Source organism: Suncus etruscus, chromosome 5 (genome assembly GCF_024139225.1).
Source record: "Suncus etruscus isolate mSunEtr1 chromosome 5, mSunEtr1.pri.cur, whole genome shotgun sequence".
NCBI classification, from domain to species: domain Eukaryota; kingdom Metazoa; phylum Chordata; class Mammalia; order Eulipotyphla; family Soricidae; genus Suncus; species Suncus etruscus.
Genome location: NC_064852.1, coordinates 25,964,594 through 25,985,617, shown reverse-complemented (window position 1 = coordinate 25,985,617; position 21,024 = coordinate 25,964,594). Strand labels below are relative to the sequence as shown.

At 44.6% G+C, this 21,024-nt stretch overlaps 2 protein-coding genes across 4 annotated transcripts in view; both read right to left on the bottom strand.

Annotated features, from left to right (window-relative positions):
- Nucleotides 1-21,024, bottom strand: part of AQP9 (aquaporin 9) — an 837,480-nt gene that overhangs the window by 816,300 nt on the left and 156 nt on the right. The window lies entirely within an intron of this gene.
- The window catches only part of CGNL1 (cingulin like 1), a 154,160-nt gene continuing 147,418 nt past the window's right edge, over nucleotides 14,283-21,024 (bottom strand). For all 3 annotated transcript variants that reach the window (XM_049773591.1, XM_049773590.1, XM_049773593.1), the window contains exons 15-19: nucleotides 17,337-17,420; nucleotides 16,725-16,849; nucleotides 16,385-16,493; nucleotides 15,926-16,089; nucleotides 14,283-15,053 (exon numbers count right to left, since the gene is read on the bottom strand). In XM_049773591.1, coding sequence (XP_049629548.1) covers nucleotides 14,924-15,053; nucleotides 15,926-16,089; nucleotides 16,385-16,493; nucleotides 16,725-16,849; nucleotides 17,337-17,420 — 612 coding nt within the window. In that variant the 3' untranslated portion in view covers nucleotides 14,283-14,923. The remainder of the gene's footprint in view (nucleotides 15,054-15,925; nucleotides 16,090-16,384; nucleotides 16,494-16,724; nucleotides 16,850-17,336; nucleotides 17,421-21,024) is intronic.

Genomic DNA, 21,024 nt, shown 5'->3' with positions numbered 1-21,024 from the left:
TTTATACTTCTTAGAGATCTACAATGAACACCAGATAATCATTTTACTTCCTTATCAGTTGCTATTAATGCTCTAGGATTCTTTCCACAGGCATGATCAATGAATATAGATTGAAAATCATGAATCCCCAATGTGTTTCCTTGTAGGATGGATTTATGTCTTAATTTCATTATTGCTCTAGGTCTCAGTTAATCATGAAATTTTACAAATTAATTTAGTCAAGGTTCACCTGAAAGAGAATTTTCTCATCATATTAATGTTGTTTTTCTTTCTAGGTATACTCATTTAACGACTTTCACTCTTTTTATTTTAACATCATTGCTTTATTTCCCTCAATTTAGGTTTTAAGACGCTGGCATAATGATAATTTTAGGTGGACTTTCTTCACAGTGCTTCTTGCCTATGATTGATTATCATAAAGTTACTATTATACAATAACTTTGTATATATACTGATATACACGTATAGTAGAGTTGTCCATGTTTGTATTACGCATGAAATTCTCTTTCAGATCTGCTAGGCAAAAAAAAAAAATTTAGTGAATTTGAAATGATTTATCTAAACAATTGCCGGCTATTACATTTTAAGGAGCTTTTAGTTGATTCAGCTGAATTCTCTTTTCTTTTGCTCTATTTTGGATCCTTTCCAACAAATATTTTTTAGTATGAGTGAGTGTTATGGCCATATTTTTTGTGAAGTCTGTGTATGTCTTGTTTAGTGTCTGTCTGTTCTGCATATTTTGTATATAGTTTCCTTTTTCCTAACTTTATCTTCCCCAAATTAGTCTTCCTTATCCTTCCTTCTCTCTTCCTAGTCCTTAATATTTTAATTTTCAGGATTTCACATGTGCAACCCATCTCCTTCACCCACAACTACAAGCTTCCTGATTTCGGCGGGAAGAAGAAATCCATGACTGTTGGAGTTTTACACCATATATGCTGCAAACTTGTTGGAAATGAAGCCACCTGGGATTTGTGTCACAATGTAACACCAGAAAAAGATCCATGGACAAGACCCACAGTCTCTGGATCCCAGTTAAACTGTGCTATCTGAATTTCTGGTTTTCCATCCACATACAAAATGCTATTGTTGACCGTTTCTACAATGGCTACCCCAAGATTGCACCGATCCCAAAGGAAATACAGAAGCCCAACCAACTTATGATGTAATGATGTAACGCTTGGGGATGCCCCAACACATGGATGACTGTACTGGCCTTCCTTCTTCATTCAGCTTGATGTTATCTCCTGTACAAGGCTTCAACCCGCTTTTCCAGACCCATCAAGTGTCTTCTGCCGGTCTTTTTGGAGTTCCAGACCCCTCATATTTACAGATTGGTATTGAACTCTGTAGAAATTACATCTGTTGTTTTTCCTATAACTGTAATCCTTTGAAGTTACGTTTGGTACTACACTTCTTTTGACTATCGTAATTAATGTTTTTCTATTTTAGTTTTTAATATTAGGAATCGATGTTGTATTACATTAAGGTTTTGCTTTCTTGACTTTAGGTTTGTGAGTTATATATTATTGTCTATAATTTCCCAAATGATATTTTTGTCTGTTCTCAGGGTTTTTTGCGTGGGCGCATCATAGGCAAAATACTAGGTTTATAGAAGGTTCCATCCATTTTGGATGGGCCCTCAAGTTGTTTATTTACACAGGGAGGGTCTCTGCCTTAAACATTTTGTTTTGGTTTGTGACTTAAGCTCCCATCTATAAATAGTCGACATCAATTTCAGACATCTTATGGACTTCAGACCGGATTAAGAACTTGGACTAAATTCAGATACCTATTGATCATCATTGCAGTGGCTCCCCACTGTGCAGAGGGTGTATGTGCCACTTCTTCCGAAATAAAGGCCTAGTTCAATGCCCTCAAAGATGGGCTTTCTGGTCTACCTGAACTTGAATGAAAATGGAGCTGGAGAGATAGCATGGAACTGAGGCATTGGCCTTTCATGCAGAAGGTCATTGGTTCAAATGCCGGTATCTGCCAGGAGCGATTTCTGAACGTGGAGTCAGGAGTAACTCCTGAGCACTGCCAGGTGTGACCCAAAAACCACCACCACCACCACCAACAACAACAACAACAAATAAAGAAAAGGTGCTTCTTCTTGCCTGCTACACAACCTTTCTGGTGTCTCTTCGAAAGATCTATGTACGTCTTAGATTTATCTTCTCAGGAGCTTGTAGTTGATTCCTTGATACATGTTTCTGGTTTTAGACACCCTGTGCTTAGGTTAGAAGTTTTTCTTTACATTTTCCTGTGATGCGCTTATGCAAACAGCCGCTCTTTTATTATTGACTACTTTTTCTTTTAATAATTGTAGACAATATTGTTTGTTTACTAAAAACAAAAGGGGGAATTGTTGTGTATGTAAATATTTTGGGGGATTACTATGTTGCTCACCCTAATCTGTGCCCTACCCTAGGGTGTGACCTGGCATTATGCCCCCACCCTAGGGTAGGACCTGATTCTGCTTCCACCATTGGTTGGTATCTGATCCCACCATTGGGTGGGACCTGACTCTGGAGTATAAGAGCAAGGGTCTGTGGAAGGCGAGGGGCTTTTTTGCTGGCTGGAACTGAATCTGAGTCTTTGGACTTCAGTTTTGTCCATCCGAATAAAGCAAATATTTCCACGAGCCTGATTGTCTGCGAGCTGTTTACCCGCCGTTTCACCTCAGAACCGTGGGCTAGACAGGGTGGCAGACGCGTGCTCCGAGCTGGAAGAGAAGGGCCTCATTCTCCATCCCACCATCAGTCAACCTCTTCAGGGGCTGACCTGCTACAGTGGTGAGCATCAAAAATCTGCCACAGGAGAGCAGAGAGGAGTCCCAATACATCTGTCGGCTGTGTTTCAGGTTGCACAGCAGAGAGATTCTAAATCCCAGGCAGCAGTACAGCAGAAGGGAGACCCAAGATATGTGTCATTTTACACCCCAGAAAAATGGAGAAGAAAATACAAATTCCAGTTCACAGGACAGTAGAGAGGAGGCCCAAGATGTCTGTCTGCCATGTTTCAGGTCACACAGCCTAAATCAGTCTCACTGTCTGTGGGCGAAGCTGCTCACATCTGAAGAAGGCAAACACTCAGGGAGCAATGGCAGAGAGGATCCTAATCCCACACCACAGTACAACAGAGAGTAGGGTCAAGACATTTGTCTTTGATGTTCAGGTCACACATCTGACAGCAACCTCACTGTCTGTGAGCTGGGCTGCTCACCTCTGAAAAAGGCTTGCCCTTAGGGAACGATGGTGGAGGGGATCTAAATTCCAGTTCATAGGACAGCAGAGAGTGGGCCCAAGACATCTATTTGCAGTGTTTCAAGTCACACAGTAGAAACCAGCTCACTGTTTATTTGTGGGGCTGCTCACCTAATGAGGAAGACAAACCCTCGGGGAACAATGGCTGAGATGATCCAAATCACAGGCTCATGACAGATGAAACGAGGCCAGATGTCTCTGTGCCGTGTTTCAGGTCACAAAGCAGAAACTACTTCACTTTCTGTGGTCAGGCTGATCACCTCTGAAGTAGGCAAGACTTCAGGTAACAAAGGCAGAAAGGATCTAAAACCCAGGCCACAGTACAGCAGAAAGAATGCCCCAGATGTCTGTTTGCAATGTTTCAGAACACACCACATAAACCAGCCTCATTGTCTGAGGGGCTGCTTAGCTCTGAGAAGAACAACCACTAAGAGGATCCAAATCCCAGGCTCATGATAGCTGAGAGGAGGCCATGTGTCAGGTCACACAGCAGAAACAAACCTCACTGTCTGTGGGAAGGCATACTCACCTCTGATGAAGGCAAGTGTTCAGGGAACAATGGCGGAGAGGATCCATAGGATAGCAGAGAGGAAGCTCAAGACATCTTTCAGCCATCTTTCAGGTCACATAGCAGAAACCAGCCTCACTGTCCTGGACAGGGTTGCTCACCTCTTAAGTAGACGAGCTCTCAGGAAACAATGGCAGAAAGAATCCAAATCCCAGGCCACAAGAAAGCAGAGAGTAGGCCCAAGATGTCTGTCTGTCGGCAGGGCTGCTCACCTCTGACCAAGGCAGGTCTTCAGGGAACAATGGCGAAGAGGATCCAAATCCTAGGCCGCAGGACATCAGAGATGAAGCCCAAGACATCTATCTGCCATGTTTCAGGTCACACTGCAGAAACCATTCTCACTCTCTGTGGGCAGGGCTGCTCACCTCTGAAGATGGTGAGCCCTCAGAGAACTTTCACAGAGAGGATCCCAATTCTTGATCGCAGGATAGCAGGATAGCAGAGAGGAGACCCACAATGTCTGCCTCCCATGTTTCATCTCACACAGCAGAAACCAGCCTCACTCTCTCTCGGGACAGGGATGCTCACTTCTGAAGAAGTCTAGTCCTTAGGAAACAATGGTGGAGAGGATTCAAATCCCAGGCTGCAGGACAGTAGAGAGGCAGCCCAAGACATCTGTCTGCCATGTTTTAGGTCACATAGCTGAAACAAGACTCACTGAACAAGATGTCATTCCAACAGCAGTGAATAAGAGTTACTTCCTCTACACATACCTGCCAGCGCTGATTGTTCTTGTTCATTGTGATGTGTGCCAGTCTCTGTGGTGTGAGATGGTACCTCATTGTTGTTTTGATTTGCATCTCCCTGATGATTTGTGATGTGAAACGTTTTTTTCACGTGTCTTTTAGCCATTTGTATTTCTTCTTTGAAGAAATGTCTGTTCATCCCCCCCCCATTTTTGATGGGGTTATATGTTTTTCTCTTGTTAAGTTTTGTCATTACCTTTTATATTTTCAATATTAATCTCTTGTCTGATAGATATTGGGTAGATAGTTTCTACTTTTCTGTGGGTGGCTTTTGTGTCCGAGGCACTATTTACTTTGAGGTGCAGAAGCTTTTCAGCTTAGTATAGTCCCATATATTTATTGTTGCTTCCACTTGCTTGGAGAGTGCTGTTTTCTCCTTAAAAATGCCTTTAGTTTCAGTGTCATGAAGTGTTTTACCTATGTTTTGTTCTATATACTTTATGGTTTCAGGTCTTGATGTCAAGATCTTTAATTCATTTAGATTTGATTTTTGTGCATGGTGTTATATGGGGATCTAAGTATGCTTTTTTTGCAAGTGGCTAAGCAGTTTTGTGAACGCCATTTGTTGAAGACGTTTTCCTTGCTCTATTTTGGATTTCTTGTCCCTTTATCAAAGATTAGTTGATTCTGGGGAACAATCTCTGAATACTAAAGTCTATTCCACTGAACTGAGGTCTGTCTTTATTCCAATACCATGCTGTCTTAATAACTATTGCTTTGTAATACAATTTAAAATTGGGAAAAGTAATGCCTCCCATATTCCTTTTCCCAAGAATTGCTTTAGCTATTTGTGGGTGTTTATTGTTCCAAATGAATTTCAGGAGTGTGTGATCCACTTCTTTGAAGAATGTCACGGGTATCTTTAGAAGGAGTGCACTGAATCTGTACAATGCTTTGGGGAGTTTTGCCATCTTAATGATATTCATCCTGTCAATCTCTGATCTGAGTATATGTCTCCATTTCATTGTGTCCTCTCATTTCTTGAAGCAGGATTTTGTAGTTTTCTTTGTATAGGTCCATCACCTTTTAGTTAATTTGACTCCAAGAAATTTTAGTTTGTCACTAATGTGAATAGGATTTCTTTTGGGGGGGCACACCCAGCAGTGCTCAGGGGTTACTCCTGACTGTCTGCTCAGAAATAGCTCCTGGCAGGCGCAGGGGACCATATGGGACACCGGGATTTGAACCAACCATCTTAGGTCCTGGATCGGCTGCTTGCAAGGCAAACACTGCTGTGCTATATCTCCAGGCCCGTGAATAGGATTTATTTAATATCCATTTCTTTTCTGTCATTATTGTTGTATAAGAAGGCCATTGACTTTTGCTTGTTAATTTTGTAGCTTTCCAATTTGCTATAAGAATCTATTATTTCTAGAATCTTTTTGGCAGATTCTTTAGGGTTTTTTATATATAGTATCATGAGATCTGCTAACAGTGAGAGCTTGACTTCTTCCTTTTCTATCTGCATGCCCTTGATATCTTTTTCTTGCCTAATGCTTTCCTCTCGAAAGGTTTGAAGGAATTCTTTAGTTAACCCATCTGGACCTGGGCTTTTGTTTTTGGAAAGACTTTTGATTACTATTTTAATTTCCTCAATAGTGATAGGCTGTTCAGATATGCTACTCCTTACTTAACCTTGGAAGGTTATAAAAGTTCAAGAATTCATCCATTTCTTCCTGGTTCTCATGTTTTGTGACATAAAGTATCTCACAGTAGTCTCTGATTACCCTTTGAATCTCTGCAATATTTGTATTGATCTCCCTCTTTTCATTTTTAATCCGGTTTATCAAGTTTCTCTCTCCCTTTCTTTGTGAGTTTTGCCAGTGGTTTATCAGTCTTGTTTATTTTTTCAAAGAGCCAACTTTTGCTTTTGTTGATCTTTTGTATTGTTATTTGTTTGTTTTTGGATTTCCACTTCATTGATTTCTGCTCTAAGCTTTGTTATTTCTGCCTACCTATTTTTTTGTACCTTTGATTATTTTCTAAGTTTATAAGCTGTGTCATTAAGCTATTCATGTAGGCCCCTTCTTCCTTCCTGATGTGTGCTTGCAAAGCTATACATTTTTCTCTCAGTTCCGCTTTCGCTGTGTCCCCTAAATTCTCATAATTTGTGTCTTCATTGTAATTTGTTTCCAGAAATGTTTAGATTTCCTCTTTGATTTCATCTCTGACCCACTGGTTGTTCAGTAGCAAGCTGTTTAATTTACAGGTGTTAATGTTTTTCTTCTGTGACCCTCCGTAGTTCACTTCTAATTTTAGTGCCTTGTGATCTGAGAAGGTAGTCTGTACAATTTCTATCCTCTTGATTTTATGGAGGTATGTTTTATGGGCCAGCATGTGGTTCATCCTGGAGAATGACCTATGTGCATTGGAGAAGAATGTGTAACCAGGTTTCTGGGGATAGAGTAACACACACACACACACACACACACACACACACACACACACACACACTAGTCCACTTTCTTCCATTTCTCTTTTCAGAGATACTATTTATTTGGGGGGGGGTTCAGTCTGGTTGATCTATAAAGGGGTAACAGGGCAATATTGCGGTCTCCCACTATTATTGTTTTGTATTGATATCATTTTTCAGATTTATCAACAATTGTATTAAATATTTTGCTGGTCCCTCATTGGGTGCGTATATGTTTAGGAGTGTGATTTCTTCCTGTTTTACATATTCCTTGATTAGTATGAAATGTCCATCTTTGTCCGTTACAACTTTTCTGAGTCTAAAATTTGTGTCATCTGATATTAGTATGGCCACTTCAGCTTTTTTTAAGGGTGTTATCTTGGATGATTTTCCTCCAGACTTTGATTTTGAGTCTATGTCTGTTCTGACTTTTCAGATGTGTTTCTTGTAGGCAGCAGAAGGCTGGATTCAGTTTTTGATCCATTTAGCCACTCTGTGTCTTTTAACTGGTGCATTTAGTCCATTGGCATTGAGAGAGAAAATTGTCATGGGATTTAGTGCCATCTTTGTATAGAAGTTTGGTGTGTCTGTTGGTCGATCTTGTCTTAAAGTAGACCTTTCAGTTTTTCTTTTAATGCTGGTTTTGAGTTGGCAAAGTTTCTGAGCTGTTGTTTATCAGTGAAGTATACTTCCTTCAAACCTGAAAGTGAGTTTTGCTGGGTGCAGTATTCTAGGTGAAGCATTCATTTAATTGAGTTTTGTCACTATGTCCCACCCTGCCTTTTTACCTTGAGGGTTTCTTGTGACAGTTCTGCTGTAAACTTAAGGATGCTCTTTTTAATGCAATTTCCCTTTTTGATCTTGCTGCTTTCAGTATTCTATCCCTATCTGTGCGATTCATCATTGTGACTAGGAAGTGTCTTGAGTGCTTTTCTTTGGGTCTCTTTTAATGCTCTTCTTTGGTACCCTTCTGACATGCAGAATTTGGTTGCATGCAGTCTTTATCTCTGGGAGTTTTTCTGCAATGATATCCTTGACTGCTGATTCTTCCTGGGGATTTTCTTTCTGGATCTCTGGGACTCCAATGATTCTTATGTTTTTGTTGATCTTATCAAAGACTTATATTTTCATCTGTTTACATTCTTCTGAGTAATTTTTCCATTGTCTGATCATTTGCTTTAACACTTTATTCCAATCTTGTATGCTGTATGGAGTTGTTATTCATCTCATCTTCCAGCTCACTGATTCTATCCTCAGCTGCTGTTACCCTGTTGGAGAGGCTGTCCATTGAGTTTTTCTATTTTTCTCCTGAGTTTTTCAGACCTGTTATTTCAGTTTAGAGTTCTGATTTCTATTTTCATATCCTCTTGATTATTATTTGTGTTATGTTCAACTCAATCTGTGCTTCCTTTGAGTTCTATGAACATCCTCCATATTTCTTCTCTAAATTTCATTTCTGTAGACTAACTAGATGATTGGTAGTTTTTAGTTCATCAGAGTTGCCATCTTCATTCTCTATGCCTGGTGTTGGCCTGTGTTGTTTCCCCATTGTCACACTTGTATTGTGGATTTTTCTATGTGTTGTGGTGTTTACTGGCTAGAGAACACGCATAGCAGCAAAGAGGAGTGGCTGCGCTCCTCTGGTTCCACCCTTTGTGGGGAAGACTGCTTACCTCTGAAGAAGACGAGCCCTCAGGAAACAATGACAGAAAAGATCAAAATCCCAGGCTTTAGGACAGCAAAGAGGAAGCCAAAGAAGTTTACCATGTTTCAGGTCACACAACAGAAACCAGCCTAACTGTCTGTGGGCAGGGCTGCTCACCTCTGAAGAAGGTGAGCCCTCGGGGAACAAAGGGCTTACTCCTGACAGGGCTTGAGGAACCAGATGGGATGCTGGGAATTGAACCCAGGTTAGTTGTATGCAAGACCAGCACCCAACCCACTGGTTGGGTACTATTGGTCTGACCCTATCTACATCTTCTTTATCAAAACCATCTGCTGGTGAGATGTTAAGTCACTTCCAAATCTTGGTTACTATAAATAAATCATACTGTAATAAATATGGAGGGTGATGCATATCTTCTAAAGGGTTAATATCCAACATATGTAAGTTAGACTTTACAAGAAAAATAAAATTAAATTTATCAAATAATATAGGAAGAGATAACAGACACTTCCTCAAAGAAGACAACATATAGATGGCCAAAAGGCATAATAATAGAAAAGAAAAGAATTAAAAAAGAACTCTACGTCACTTGATATTAGGGAAAAGCAAGGCAAACAATAAGATATTATTCACAACAGTAAGACTGGCACACATCATAACTAATAAAAATAACTAGTATTGGTGTGGATGTTGGAAAAGGGGGGCCCTCATTCACAGCTAGTGGGAAAGTCAAGTGACCTAGCCTTTTCTGAAAACAATATGTATACCAAAAAAAATCTCAGAAATGAGCTTATATATAATCCAGTAATTCTACCTCTTGGCATTTATCCCCAAGGGCCCAAAAACTCTATTCAGAAAAGAATTTGGACTCCTGCAATACTCATTGCAGAATAATAGCCAAAGTCTGGAAACTACTCAACTGTCTAAGAACAGATTCTAAGATTATATATATACATATATATACATATATATATACATATATATATACATATATATATACACATAATGTGTGTGTACATAATGGAATATATTCAGCTATAAGAAAAGGTGAAACCATGCAATTTGCTGCTGTGTGGGTGAATCTGGAGAGTGAAGCTGATTGGTTAGTCAGAAAGAGAGGGACAGACACAGAATGAACTCCCTAATATGTAGGATATAAAGAAACAAAGGGGAATAACAAATGCCCAAAGGCAACAGAAACTGAGTTGGTCTTCAGTAGAATGCTTACTAGAGGGGAGAGAAGTGTGGGGACAGGACGGGGCGAAGGAGACAATGACATAGTGGTGAAAGAAAGCGGGTACTCTGGTGCTGTTGGAATGCATTGAAACCTATCATTAACAATATTGTAAACCACAATATCTAAAATAATATTTAAAAATTACTCAGAAATAGGATCTCGATTGTACAAAATTTTATATTAAAAAAAATCTAAGAGGTATATCTAGGTGTCACGGGTTACTTCTGGCTCAGTGTTTAAGAAGCTACTCATGGTGGTGCTCAGAGGACCATGAGCTATAGCTGATTGAACCTGGTCCTTCCCCACTTGAAAACCCAGTAATCACTTGAGGAATTACCACGCATTTTTGGTAACAGCTCTAGCAACAGACATTGAGCCCACAGTGTACCAGTGTTCCTTTAGTGCTACATTCCAGCCAGTACTTGTTGCTTCTGTTAAATGGAAGTTTGATGCAGTTCATCTTTTAGCTCACTGATTCTATTCTCAGCAGCTGGTGAGGCATTCCATGAGATTTTTTGTGGGAGACGGAGCATCCCACATATCAAAGGAACTCTGAATGAATTTTCCACCGCCTGATTCAAGCCATAAAAGTTTGCTTAGCCCCGAGCCAACTGAAAACTCTGCAAATAAATTTAGCCCAGCACACAGAATCTGGCTTAACCAGATTCCTTAACCTTTCCATGGAACCTGTTTTTGTAACTGCTCTCAAACACATAATTATAGATAGGTTTTTGTAAAGTTTAAATTATGATCCTTATTGCTTGCACAAAAGAAAGATTTAAATGGAAAATAGGCTAAACAAAAATTGTATTTGCGTAAATATCAATTAGCTATTTGTTTAAGGATTTGCTTCCCCTCCCCCCATCCTGCCAGGTTCCTCTTTATCCTTCCCGCCATCAAAATGTGTTTATGCTCCCATTGGTTAAAATTGTTATACTTGTACAAATCTGATTGGTCTATGTTTCAATCCTATGTTACTACCCCTCCCACAGGAGCAGGGCATAAAAACCCTGCTTGCCCTCATTAAAGCCTCTTGACTGGAACGCACCTTGAGCATTTACTAACTTCTGCAGCTTAATTTTTTAGGTGTTCACAAAAGAGCTTAACACTCGCGAATTATTTGTAGCTGCTTTCTGCCTTCTGTCCTGGTTGAGAGAAAGCTGCTGGCCGGAATTCTCTCCCAGTAAAGGGCAGGAGCAGAGGCAGTTACAATTTTTGTTTTGCCTAACAAGGTTTTGTGCTAATATTTGTTTGAAATTTTCTAAATTCTACTCTCATATTCTCTTGCATCATGTTGGCTGTCTGAGCTTTAATTTCTTACTTTTAGTTACATCTAGTTTCCCCATCACCATTTGTTAAAGAAGTTATCCTTACTCTATTTCATGTTCTCAGCACCTTTATCAATAATTAACTGTTCATATGTATGGGTTTTGTCATTCAGTATTTGATGATGACCTATTGATCAGAGAACCGCTCTTTATCCCAGTACTAAGTATTTTGATCACTTTACAGTTCCAAATTAGGTAAATATCTTCACAATTCTTATTTTTCAACATGGGCCCAGCTATTCATGGTTCTTCTGATTCCATACAAGCTTTATTATCGACTTTTCTATGTCCTTGAAGAACATTGTCTGAATTTGGATGGGGGTTGAATCTATTTAATATTAAATTGGATCTATGTAATAGCTTAGGTAGAATAATAAATTTATCAATATTGATTCTTCCAATCTATGAGCATGCAATATTTTCCCATTTCCTAAGGTTTTCTTTTTCTTAAATAATGTAAAGTCATCATAGTATAGATCTCCCACATCATGTTTTTCAGGTCTTTTAAAATTAATATCTTTATTTAAACATCATGATTACAAACATGTTTGTATTTGTGTTTCTGTTATAAAAAAGAAAACCCCCTTTACCAGTGTAACCTTACCACCACCAATCCTCCCCCACCCCCCACCCCACCATCTCCCTGCCTGGATTCAAGACAGGCATTGTATTTCTCTCACTCACTATTGTGGTCATGATAGCTGTGGTGTGGATGTGCTAGCTTCCATGATTCTGGGATCTAGTGCCAAGTGGCAGCATGGGGGCTTCCAAGTGCAGGGCAGCCCAGAAGAAGTGGCACATGGCATGTAGACAGTGGGGTGGACCACAACCTACTGCCATATCAAGCTGCTGGCCCTGTGCTGGCCAAAGCATCAGTGTCCTTGGGGGAAAAGTCCAGTTTTCTCAAAACTTGGGATCCCTGCCTACCTTATTTGTTTAATTGTTCACCAGGAGATCTCTATAATCATATTCACTGTGTGGCTGAGTGTGCTGAGAGCTGTGGAACGTTCCAGCATGAGGACCTTGCATGAATACACATGTGCACTCATCCACACAATACACCCAAACACATACTTACATTCACACATATACACACGCACAAGCACACATATGCACATACACCTACAGGTGGACAGTGGGGACTGTTGTTGGATGACTGTGGGAACAGAAAAGGGCATATTTTCTACCTTCATAAATGTAGTGTGGTCCACATATTCCAAAGGGATTTGAGCCCAGCATTTCCACATTGGGAACTGTTAAGACCATGATGTATCATTCTCCTCCACCTTCAGTACTAGAAAATCTCATGGCTTTAAAATTTTTGGTGGGTGGGGGTTTGCCCACAACTGACTATGCTCAGGAATCACTCCTGGTGGGAACATATGTTGTGCTGAGGATCAAACGAGGGGCAGCGACAAGGTTAGCATCTTACATGAACTCAGGGCCCAGGAGAAAGGACACCCTTGTGGCATGGGGTAGGACTGCCTGGGGACCCCCAGGGAGGAGATAGTGGAGGTCCTGCCACCTGCTTCAACCTGGGCAGCTGAGCTCACAGTGCACAGGGTGGGCCTGGGTCAGGGGAGCCACAATATCCTGGAGCTAAGTCTTGGGGATGGAGAAGGGATGGGAGACAGAAGCAGGTCCTTCCTTGGAGACAACACAGCACCACTGGCAGCCTACCCTGGAGTGAGAGTCCATGCATGATGCCACCATAGTCTGGTAGCAAGTGGGGGCCATAGGACACTTTCCTTGAGGCTGTTCCAAGAAGAACATGTGTGACTCTTTTGAGGACAGAGCTCCAGGCACATTCAGGGCCTGGTTCCCCAGAAACCAGTGACTAAGTCTCTAGCTCAAAATTGGTCCCAGCTAGCCCCAGCCCCAGATTCCACTTCCTGAGAAGCTGCTGTGGGGGAAACAGTATAAGTGGCCAAGACTTCAGGTGGCAGGTATCACCCAGGAAATGACAAAGGGCAGAATGTCTTCTCTGGAGACAAAGCGCAGCAGCAAATGGCAACAGAGCTCTATATCCTCTGTCTGTGGAGTTGGCAGGAAGAACAATATTCAGGAACAGAAAGAACAATCTGCAGAACACAGGACAATGGTCTCTTTGGCACTGCATCAGGCCACGTGTTTATTAAATAAAATAGTTATCTGTTTGGTTTTTAAGCTAGCTCAAAGAAGGTTATTCTTGAGTCAGGTTAGTTCTGAAAACCAGAAAAAAAAATAGAACAAAAGGTGGAGAGGATGAAGTCCAAGAATGGAGGCACATCGGAGTTCTCAGGATTTCGTGGCACAGGGGGCCATGATTTGTCCCAGTCTGACTTCAATAGTGAGCAGCCCTGCTTGTCCCCCACCCCTACCCATTGCATTCATGACTTTCTCTGACTCTCAGACCAGACACATGGGCCAGGGACAGGCAAACAGCCCCAGTGACAATGACATGGGGATCATGGCCTTATGGGTCACACACACTGGGACTGAGCCTGTCCCCACTTCCATGTCCTCAGAGAGATGGCACTCAGATCCTTTTATTCACAGTGATTGTCTCTGAGCCAAGGGCTGAGATGACAGGTGCCATATCTCTGCTTCAATGAATGCAGGTTACAAGGTGAACCTCTGCACCCAGGTGAAGAGTGGGGATCCCACTTTGCTGGGGTGACAGTGATCTCGGCAAAGGTGAATCTGGGCTCCTGGCCCAGGAACTTATTTTAGAACAATGACAACTGGATTCTAGGGTATAAGGACAACTTTGGCACTTCCATAATATTTCTGGTCCCCAGACTTCCTGCCTGGTCCAACCCATCCATCACCCATCCACAGGCTCCCGCCCATCCCCTACATTACCCCATCCACAGGCTTTTTCCTGTCCCTGCTATCACTCCATCCACAGGCTCCCACCTGTCCCCTACTTCACCCCACCTACACATAGGCTTTTGCCTCTCTGTGCCCTCCATCACCCCATCACAGGCTCCTGCCAGGCCTACACTTTCTCTGCACTCACTCTCTGCACTTAAACCCTTATACCTTTGGCCCTGGCCCATGTCCACGTACTGGCCCCATATCCTGAGGAGCAGGTTAGAGACCACATGTTTGCAGACATACATGAGCCTTGCTGCTTTCCCCCTTCCTGACAGAACCCTGAGCTCCTCCCTCTCCTCCCCCCCCCCCCATCTTTGGTGCTCTGCCCTATGGCCCTCCTGCCTCTGGTGGGGCACCACAGCTGACCCAGAGACCATCACCTACCTGAGCTGGCCTGCATCCCATCAGCACACCCTGGCCTACCCTGTGCTGCAGTTCTGAGCCCCATCGCACTCCATGACCCCATCCAGTGTGCAAACCCAGTAGCTCCTGCCTGAAAGCTTTAACACTGGGGTGAAGGGTGTGTAAGCTCTGCATGGGCCCCATAGCGCTGTGGTCCCCATGGCCTGAAGTGGTCTTGCCAGACTATGTGCAGCCACTAATGACACAGTGATACGCAGGCAGTGAAGGACAGTCACGGGTATGGTGGGGGTGGGGGTGGAATCAAGGACATTTGAGTGGTGGTGGACACAGCAAGCTGCATCCTCCTGCAGGAGCTCCTGAGCATTGGGCAGAGCCCTGCAGGCTGTGTCTCTGAAGGCACCGATGCATCGCCACTAAGACAGAAGAAGTGTGGGGATGCCCGGTGTGGAAGCAGGCCCAGTGTGTCCCTCTTGCTCACAGCTGACTGGCCACACTGTCCCTGGAAAGGCTGTAGCTCAGCGGTGCCTCAAAAACACTGCCCCCATCCGTGCTCAGGTCATCATCATCAGAGTCCTCCAGTACTTTGCTCGGCAGTTTCTTGAGTCTGTGGAGACAAGCAGGCGGGTCGGGTATAGACTTGCTTAGGCCAGGTGGTCCTGGTTCCTGACCCCACTTCTGAAGGACATCAAGGTACCGAGTCTGAATCTTCAAGGGAAGGTAGTACTTTTGGGTAATACTTGCATAAAGGCCACTGTACTGGGGGCCAAGCAATAGGGGGTAGCCTGAGAGTGGTGGGGTCTGGGCAGTACAGCAACTCCAGTGGGAAGGCCTGCATTTTCTCAGGCCCTGATATGGCCCACCAGAGACCCTGACTAGCCTGTCTTGGCTGTGATGTTTGTATCTGGGCTCACATCACTCTAAGAACCGTGTGGGCAGCAGTGTCAGTTCATCACCCTCATCACTGAGATTCTGGTGTCAGCGGCAGGATTCTCCCCAACAGAGTCTGCCCTCTCCAGTGCTGTCTGTACAGGCAGCAAAGTGACCAAGATGGAGCAACCAAGGGTGGCTGGGTTTCAGGATTGAACAGAATAAGATCCTCCCACCACCACCAACACCAACACCAAAGCCAGAAGCTCTCCCCTAAAATAGACTAGGGCATCCCAAAGAGTTTTCACCTCATTTACCATGCCCCACTTAAAGCAGGAACTTTAAGGGGTTCAAGAAATGACCCTCTGAGATGCTGGAGCTGTTCTCAATTGGTCCACACCTGTTTCCACCTATGGATAACAGGTAGAATCCAGCAGGCTGGTAGGGGAGGTGGGCTATGGCATGAGAATGACAAAAGAGGTCATGGGGACTCACCTCTCCAGGAACAACCCACACCAGCAGGGAGGAGAAACTCTGAGCCCAGGAGGATTGAGGCTCGGGGCATAACCTCCCCCAGCAGTGAGCCCCCAGGCCCCCGTAGCAGCCCACCTCAAGTCCTTCTTCATGGAGTTCAACTGCCCCTGCAGCTGCTCGTTTACATCCATCTGTTCCTCCAGCTCCCGCTGCAGCTTCTTTTTAGAACTTTCCAGCCGGTCGATTTCCTCCTCAGCCTCCTCCACCTGGCGCTTCATCGCTTTCAGCCGCAAGCTGAGCTGCATGGAAAGAGCAGGTGACTGCATGCAGGCTGAGGCCCAACCCGTTAGGCTAAAAAAAACAGCCACCTCCCTGAAGGGTCTCCACAACAGAGACAGAGGCCAAGGCAAAGGAGTAGCCTCATAGAAATGTGGAACTGAGACTTGGAGGCAACACATGCCTGAGGAGAGCGGTGATCCCTAGGACAGCAGGGGAGGAGAGTGCAGAATTCACTTCCCCAGCGCCATCACCGGCCCACTCCCACCAGCCTCAGACATGCCATCTCTTCCTCGAGGAACCCGCAAGGCATCTCACCTGGTCCTTCTGATCTGTCAGTGACAGGTGCTCATCGTCCACCTGCATCACCAGCTCCTTCACCTTCCGCTCCAGCCGGCGGTTGCTGAGCTGGAGGCTGGTCCGGTCCCTGCAAAGATAAGGGGCAGAAATGGGCACTTCTTACTCCCAGTGCTCCAGGAGGCCCAGCTCAGTTTTCAGAGAAAGTATCACTCCAGCCAAGGGTGCCTGACTAGAGAGAGCCATGCTACTGGGCAAACTCACTAGGGGTTGGAGGAGGGTAGACCAAGCTCTCCTCCCCAATGAGTGGGTGGAAACAGCAGACAGGAGGAGAGTGGCGAACACCCATGGTCCTGCTCACCTTTCCTCGCTCTCCAGCCGGTCCTCCAGCTCTGTGATACGGGCCTCCATCTGTACCACCAGACCCTCTTTGCTGGACCTGTATGAGCCTTCCAGATGAATGATGCGGCTCTTTAAATCCTTGTTCTGGAATGGGAGAGTGGAGGAGCTGGAAGGGGCAGGCAGCTCAGGATAGTCCTGCACTGGCTACTCTAGGGAACACAGCCTTTGGGAGAGGCGTTGCAGAGTGTTGGGGGCTTCCTAGGAATGGTTTAGTACTCTGAGCGTGTCCCTCATGTTCTTGAGAAGCCCAAGTGAAACCTTTGGCACATCCTAGGCCTGGATGCTGGACTCTTTGTCCTGGGCTGCATCTATTTGGCATGATCTTCAGCACTACAGTGTAGAATGAACGCTGAGGGCTAAGAGGAACACTGCTGCAGAGACAACCAGGCTACTCCCTGTCAGGGACCTTGACCTCAGGACGCAGAAAATGGGATCCGCAGTACCCTGCCCTCCAGAAGATTTAAAACTGCTGGGAAAAGCACCTTGGAAAGGTCTTCAAAACATCTCTACCCAGCCTGGGGGTTCCCAGGTACCTCACAGGCAGCAATTCTCAGGGGCTGGTGACCCTCACCTGTCTCTCCAGGGAAATTTTGTCACACTCCAGATCTTGCCTCATGGCTCTCTCCTGAAGCAGCTCATTCCTCACCTGCTCCATCTGCACAAGTAGAACAGAAGTCAGAGATGTGGGTCCCTTTTGATCACCAGGGGGTCCCAGAACCAGGGTTCCCATATGCACAGCAGGCATATGCGTCTGCTGGTCACCCGACCCAGTTTTCAAGATTCCAGGTTGTCTGAGATTGCAAAGATGATGATGCATACAGGTAACAATAACAGTTATGATAATAACAAACAATAACAGTAACAGAACCCGGTTAGGAGATGCATCGTGACCTCCCACAAAGAGATTGCCAAAGTCCTACTGCCTAGCCCCCAAGGTATGATGTTCTTTGAAGACACGGTCTTCTGAGGTCTAGGAGGACTAGTTCACGGTAGGAAGCTTGCCACAAATAGCAGGGAGTGCAGTTAGGGTAGAGAAGGGACCACTATGACAATGATAGTTGGAAATGATCACTCTGGACAAGAACTGGGTACTGAAAGGAGAAAAAAAAAAGAACCTTTATTTTTAACAAGTTTGTAAACCATGGTATTTAAATAAAGTGATTTTTTAAAAATAAAGTGATTTTTTTTTTTTTTTTTTTTTTTTTTTGGTTTTTGGGTTACACCTGGCAGTGCTCAGGGGTTATTCCTGGCTCCAGGCTCAGAAATTGCTCCTGGCAGGCACAGGGGACCATATGGGGCGCCGGGATTCGAACCGATGACCTCCTGCATGAAAGGCAAACGCCTTACCTCCATGCTATCTCTCCGGCCCCAATAATAAAGTGATTTTTTAAAAAGAGAGAGAACAGGGTCTTCAGGGAGGCTCTAAAGTAAAAAACAATTCTTAGGGGGACTCCAAAGCAGAATGGGTTAACACAGAGTTTACACAAGTAATAGGTTTAAATAGAGAGGTTTTTTATTTTTTTATTTTTTTGGTTTTTGGGGCCACACCTGTTTGATGCTCAGGGGTTACTCCTGGCTAAGCGCTCAGAAATTGCCCCTGGCTTGGGGGACCATATGGGATGCCGGTGGATAGAACCGCAGTCCTTCCTTGGCTAGCGTTTGCAAGGCAGACACTTTACCTCTAGCGCCACCTCACCAGCCCTGAGGTTTTTTTATTTTTAAAGCTAAACAAAACTTTATTCCATCAGCCATAAGCCCCATACTGAACAGTCAGGGTTATCTCCAAGAAGGAAATGACCACAGCCAAGATCACAAATCAGATCATATAGAGTGGGGATATGGGAAGATTCTAGCTTCTGATGATCTTTATGATTTTTTTTTCGGGGGGGGGGGGGGGAGTCATACCCGGCAGCGCTCAGGGGTTACTCCTAGCTCTACTATGCTCAGAAATCGCTCCTGGCAGGCTTGGAGGACCATATGGGATGCCAGGAATTGAACCACCATCCTTCCACATGCAAGGCAAACGACCTACCTCCATGCTATCTCTCTGGCCCCAATCTTTAAAATGATTAGCTATTGTCTAGGGCACCTTTCTACTGCTCTCTCGTGTCCTTTCCAGATAGACTACCTGGTATGGCCAGCTAGCTTGGAATGGTGTTAATTGAAACAGGCTTGAGAAAGCTTAACGTGCGGCTTACAACATATGATCCTTATAAAATGGCATCCCTCCTTGTTCAGAAGGCCCTTGACTCATATGAAGAGTTCTGTGAAAGAATTACTTGTCCCTCCTAAGTAAGTCCACTCAGAGAGAGACACACAGACATGCACTGAGACAACCAAGGGGTCCATGGACATTAGTGGGCAGAAGCTAGGGATGGCTGGAAACACCCACAGTATGCAGCTTTCTGTAACGAATCTTGCCTGGCTTTGATTTTATTTTTATATATTTTTGCTTTGGGGTAAGGCTCTGGAGACCATGTGCAGTACTGGGGTACCCAGGTCCTCTACATGCAAGGCAAGGGTCCTACTAATTATACTACCTCACTGGCCTTGTACTTTGATTTTAGTCTTTTGGCCTCCAGAGCTGAGAAAATCCCTTGGAGTTCCAGAGCACCTAGTTGGGATCATCCTACTATTGTCCCCCTATGTAAATTGTCCCCTTCTCAGCACCCTGCAGCTCCCAACACACCCTGAGCAATCCTGAGAAGAAGTCCTTCCTTTCAGGACCTAGGTTTTGGACCCACAGAACCTGGATTTCTGGAAACTGGGGCAGTCCTGGGCACACGATCATGAGGGTCACCCTTTGTAAGGATTTGCATGGCTAATCATGTTGGGGACAGGCTCTCTGATGCCAACCTCTAATATGGTAGTAGTGCCAAATCCAGAAAGTGCCTTAATGCAAGGCTGCAAGATGCACCCCATTCCCCTGTGCAGAACCAGGGCAGCAAAGCGTTGGCAGCTTGTGGAGACTATTGAAGGCAGAAGCTGCTGAGAATCCCTTCAAAGTGCCAGGAAAAGCCAGGATGAGGTGGGGCTCTGATCCCTGCCTGCTACCTTGTGCCCCACCGCTAAAGGCAGGAAAGAGAAAAAGATGTCCAGGACCACCCAGCAGCCAGCAGAGGGCGCCTGACAGTCCATGGTAACCTAAGTGTGAGCTGAGAAATTCAGCCAACCTCCTCCCGAGGACAAGTCCACCCTGGAAAGGACTGCTTCCCAGGTGGCCTCATCTGGGTAGCCTCTCCCTCCCCTATCATGAGATAAGCTCATCTGGACCACCTGCCCAAGAGACAGAGATGCCACAGGTCGTCAGCCATGCTCTGCTATAACAGAGTCTGGTGTATGATATGTAGGAAGTGGGTAGCCCAGAGGCACCTGCACCTCATGAGGAAGCTGAGACTCTGACATGGGTTCCCCTTCATCCCTAGTGCATTTCTGATTAGCAGGTGCTAGAGCAGCAGAGACTTTTTCAGCAGATGAGTGGAGGCCCATGGGGGTAGGGGGGCAAAGAAGTAAGTGGAGAGAGTAGAGCCTGGACCCCTGCACATTGTTCTCCACATTTGGCTCTCTGGCCCCGCTCAGCAAAAAGTCATCTCCCAGACCATGGGGACAGAACAGCTGCCCCCACCCTCTGCTAAGCAAAATGAGTCCCCAGGTATCCCTGAGAGCTTCATAAAATGAGCCAGCTGTGCAGAAAGTCAATAGGTAGGCTAGTCACTTGGGAATCCACGTGTTAGAGCACCTAAACAGGCCCCATGGCTATCTGAGCAGAGTCATTTAATTGATGCATGTTCATGGCCCAGGCCCCAACACAGTCATGCCCAGAGGGAGTCAGCACAATGATGGGACACGGTCCCAGAAACGGCTCTGGCAACACACCTGGCAGAGGTCAGACTCCATGAGATGGAAACAAACACAAACACTCAGTCACACAATATACACCCACACAGGTACAAGACACATATACACTCTATCACACAATCACATACACATTCAACACTACACAGGTACACTCATATAAAGATACTCTTACACACAACCACATATACACTCATCCAGAAACAATCACATGAGAACAGACAAACACAACTGCACACGCACACACACACACACACTAGCACAAAGACACTCTCCCTCTCAACCACACATATCCACACATGTTCACATATACACTGACGCTCTCCCACACATAAACAGACACACAGATATACACACGCAAGCATAACTTCACACACACATAGAAAGACAGATATAACCACACT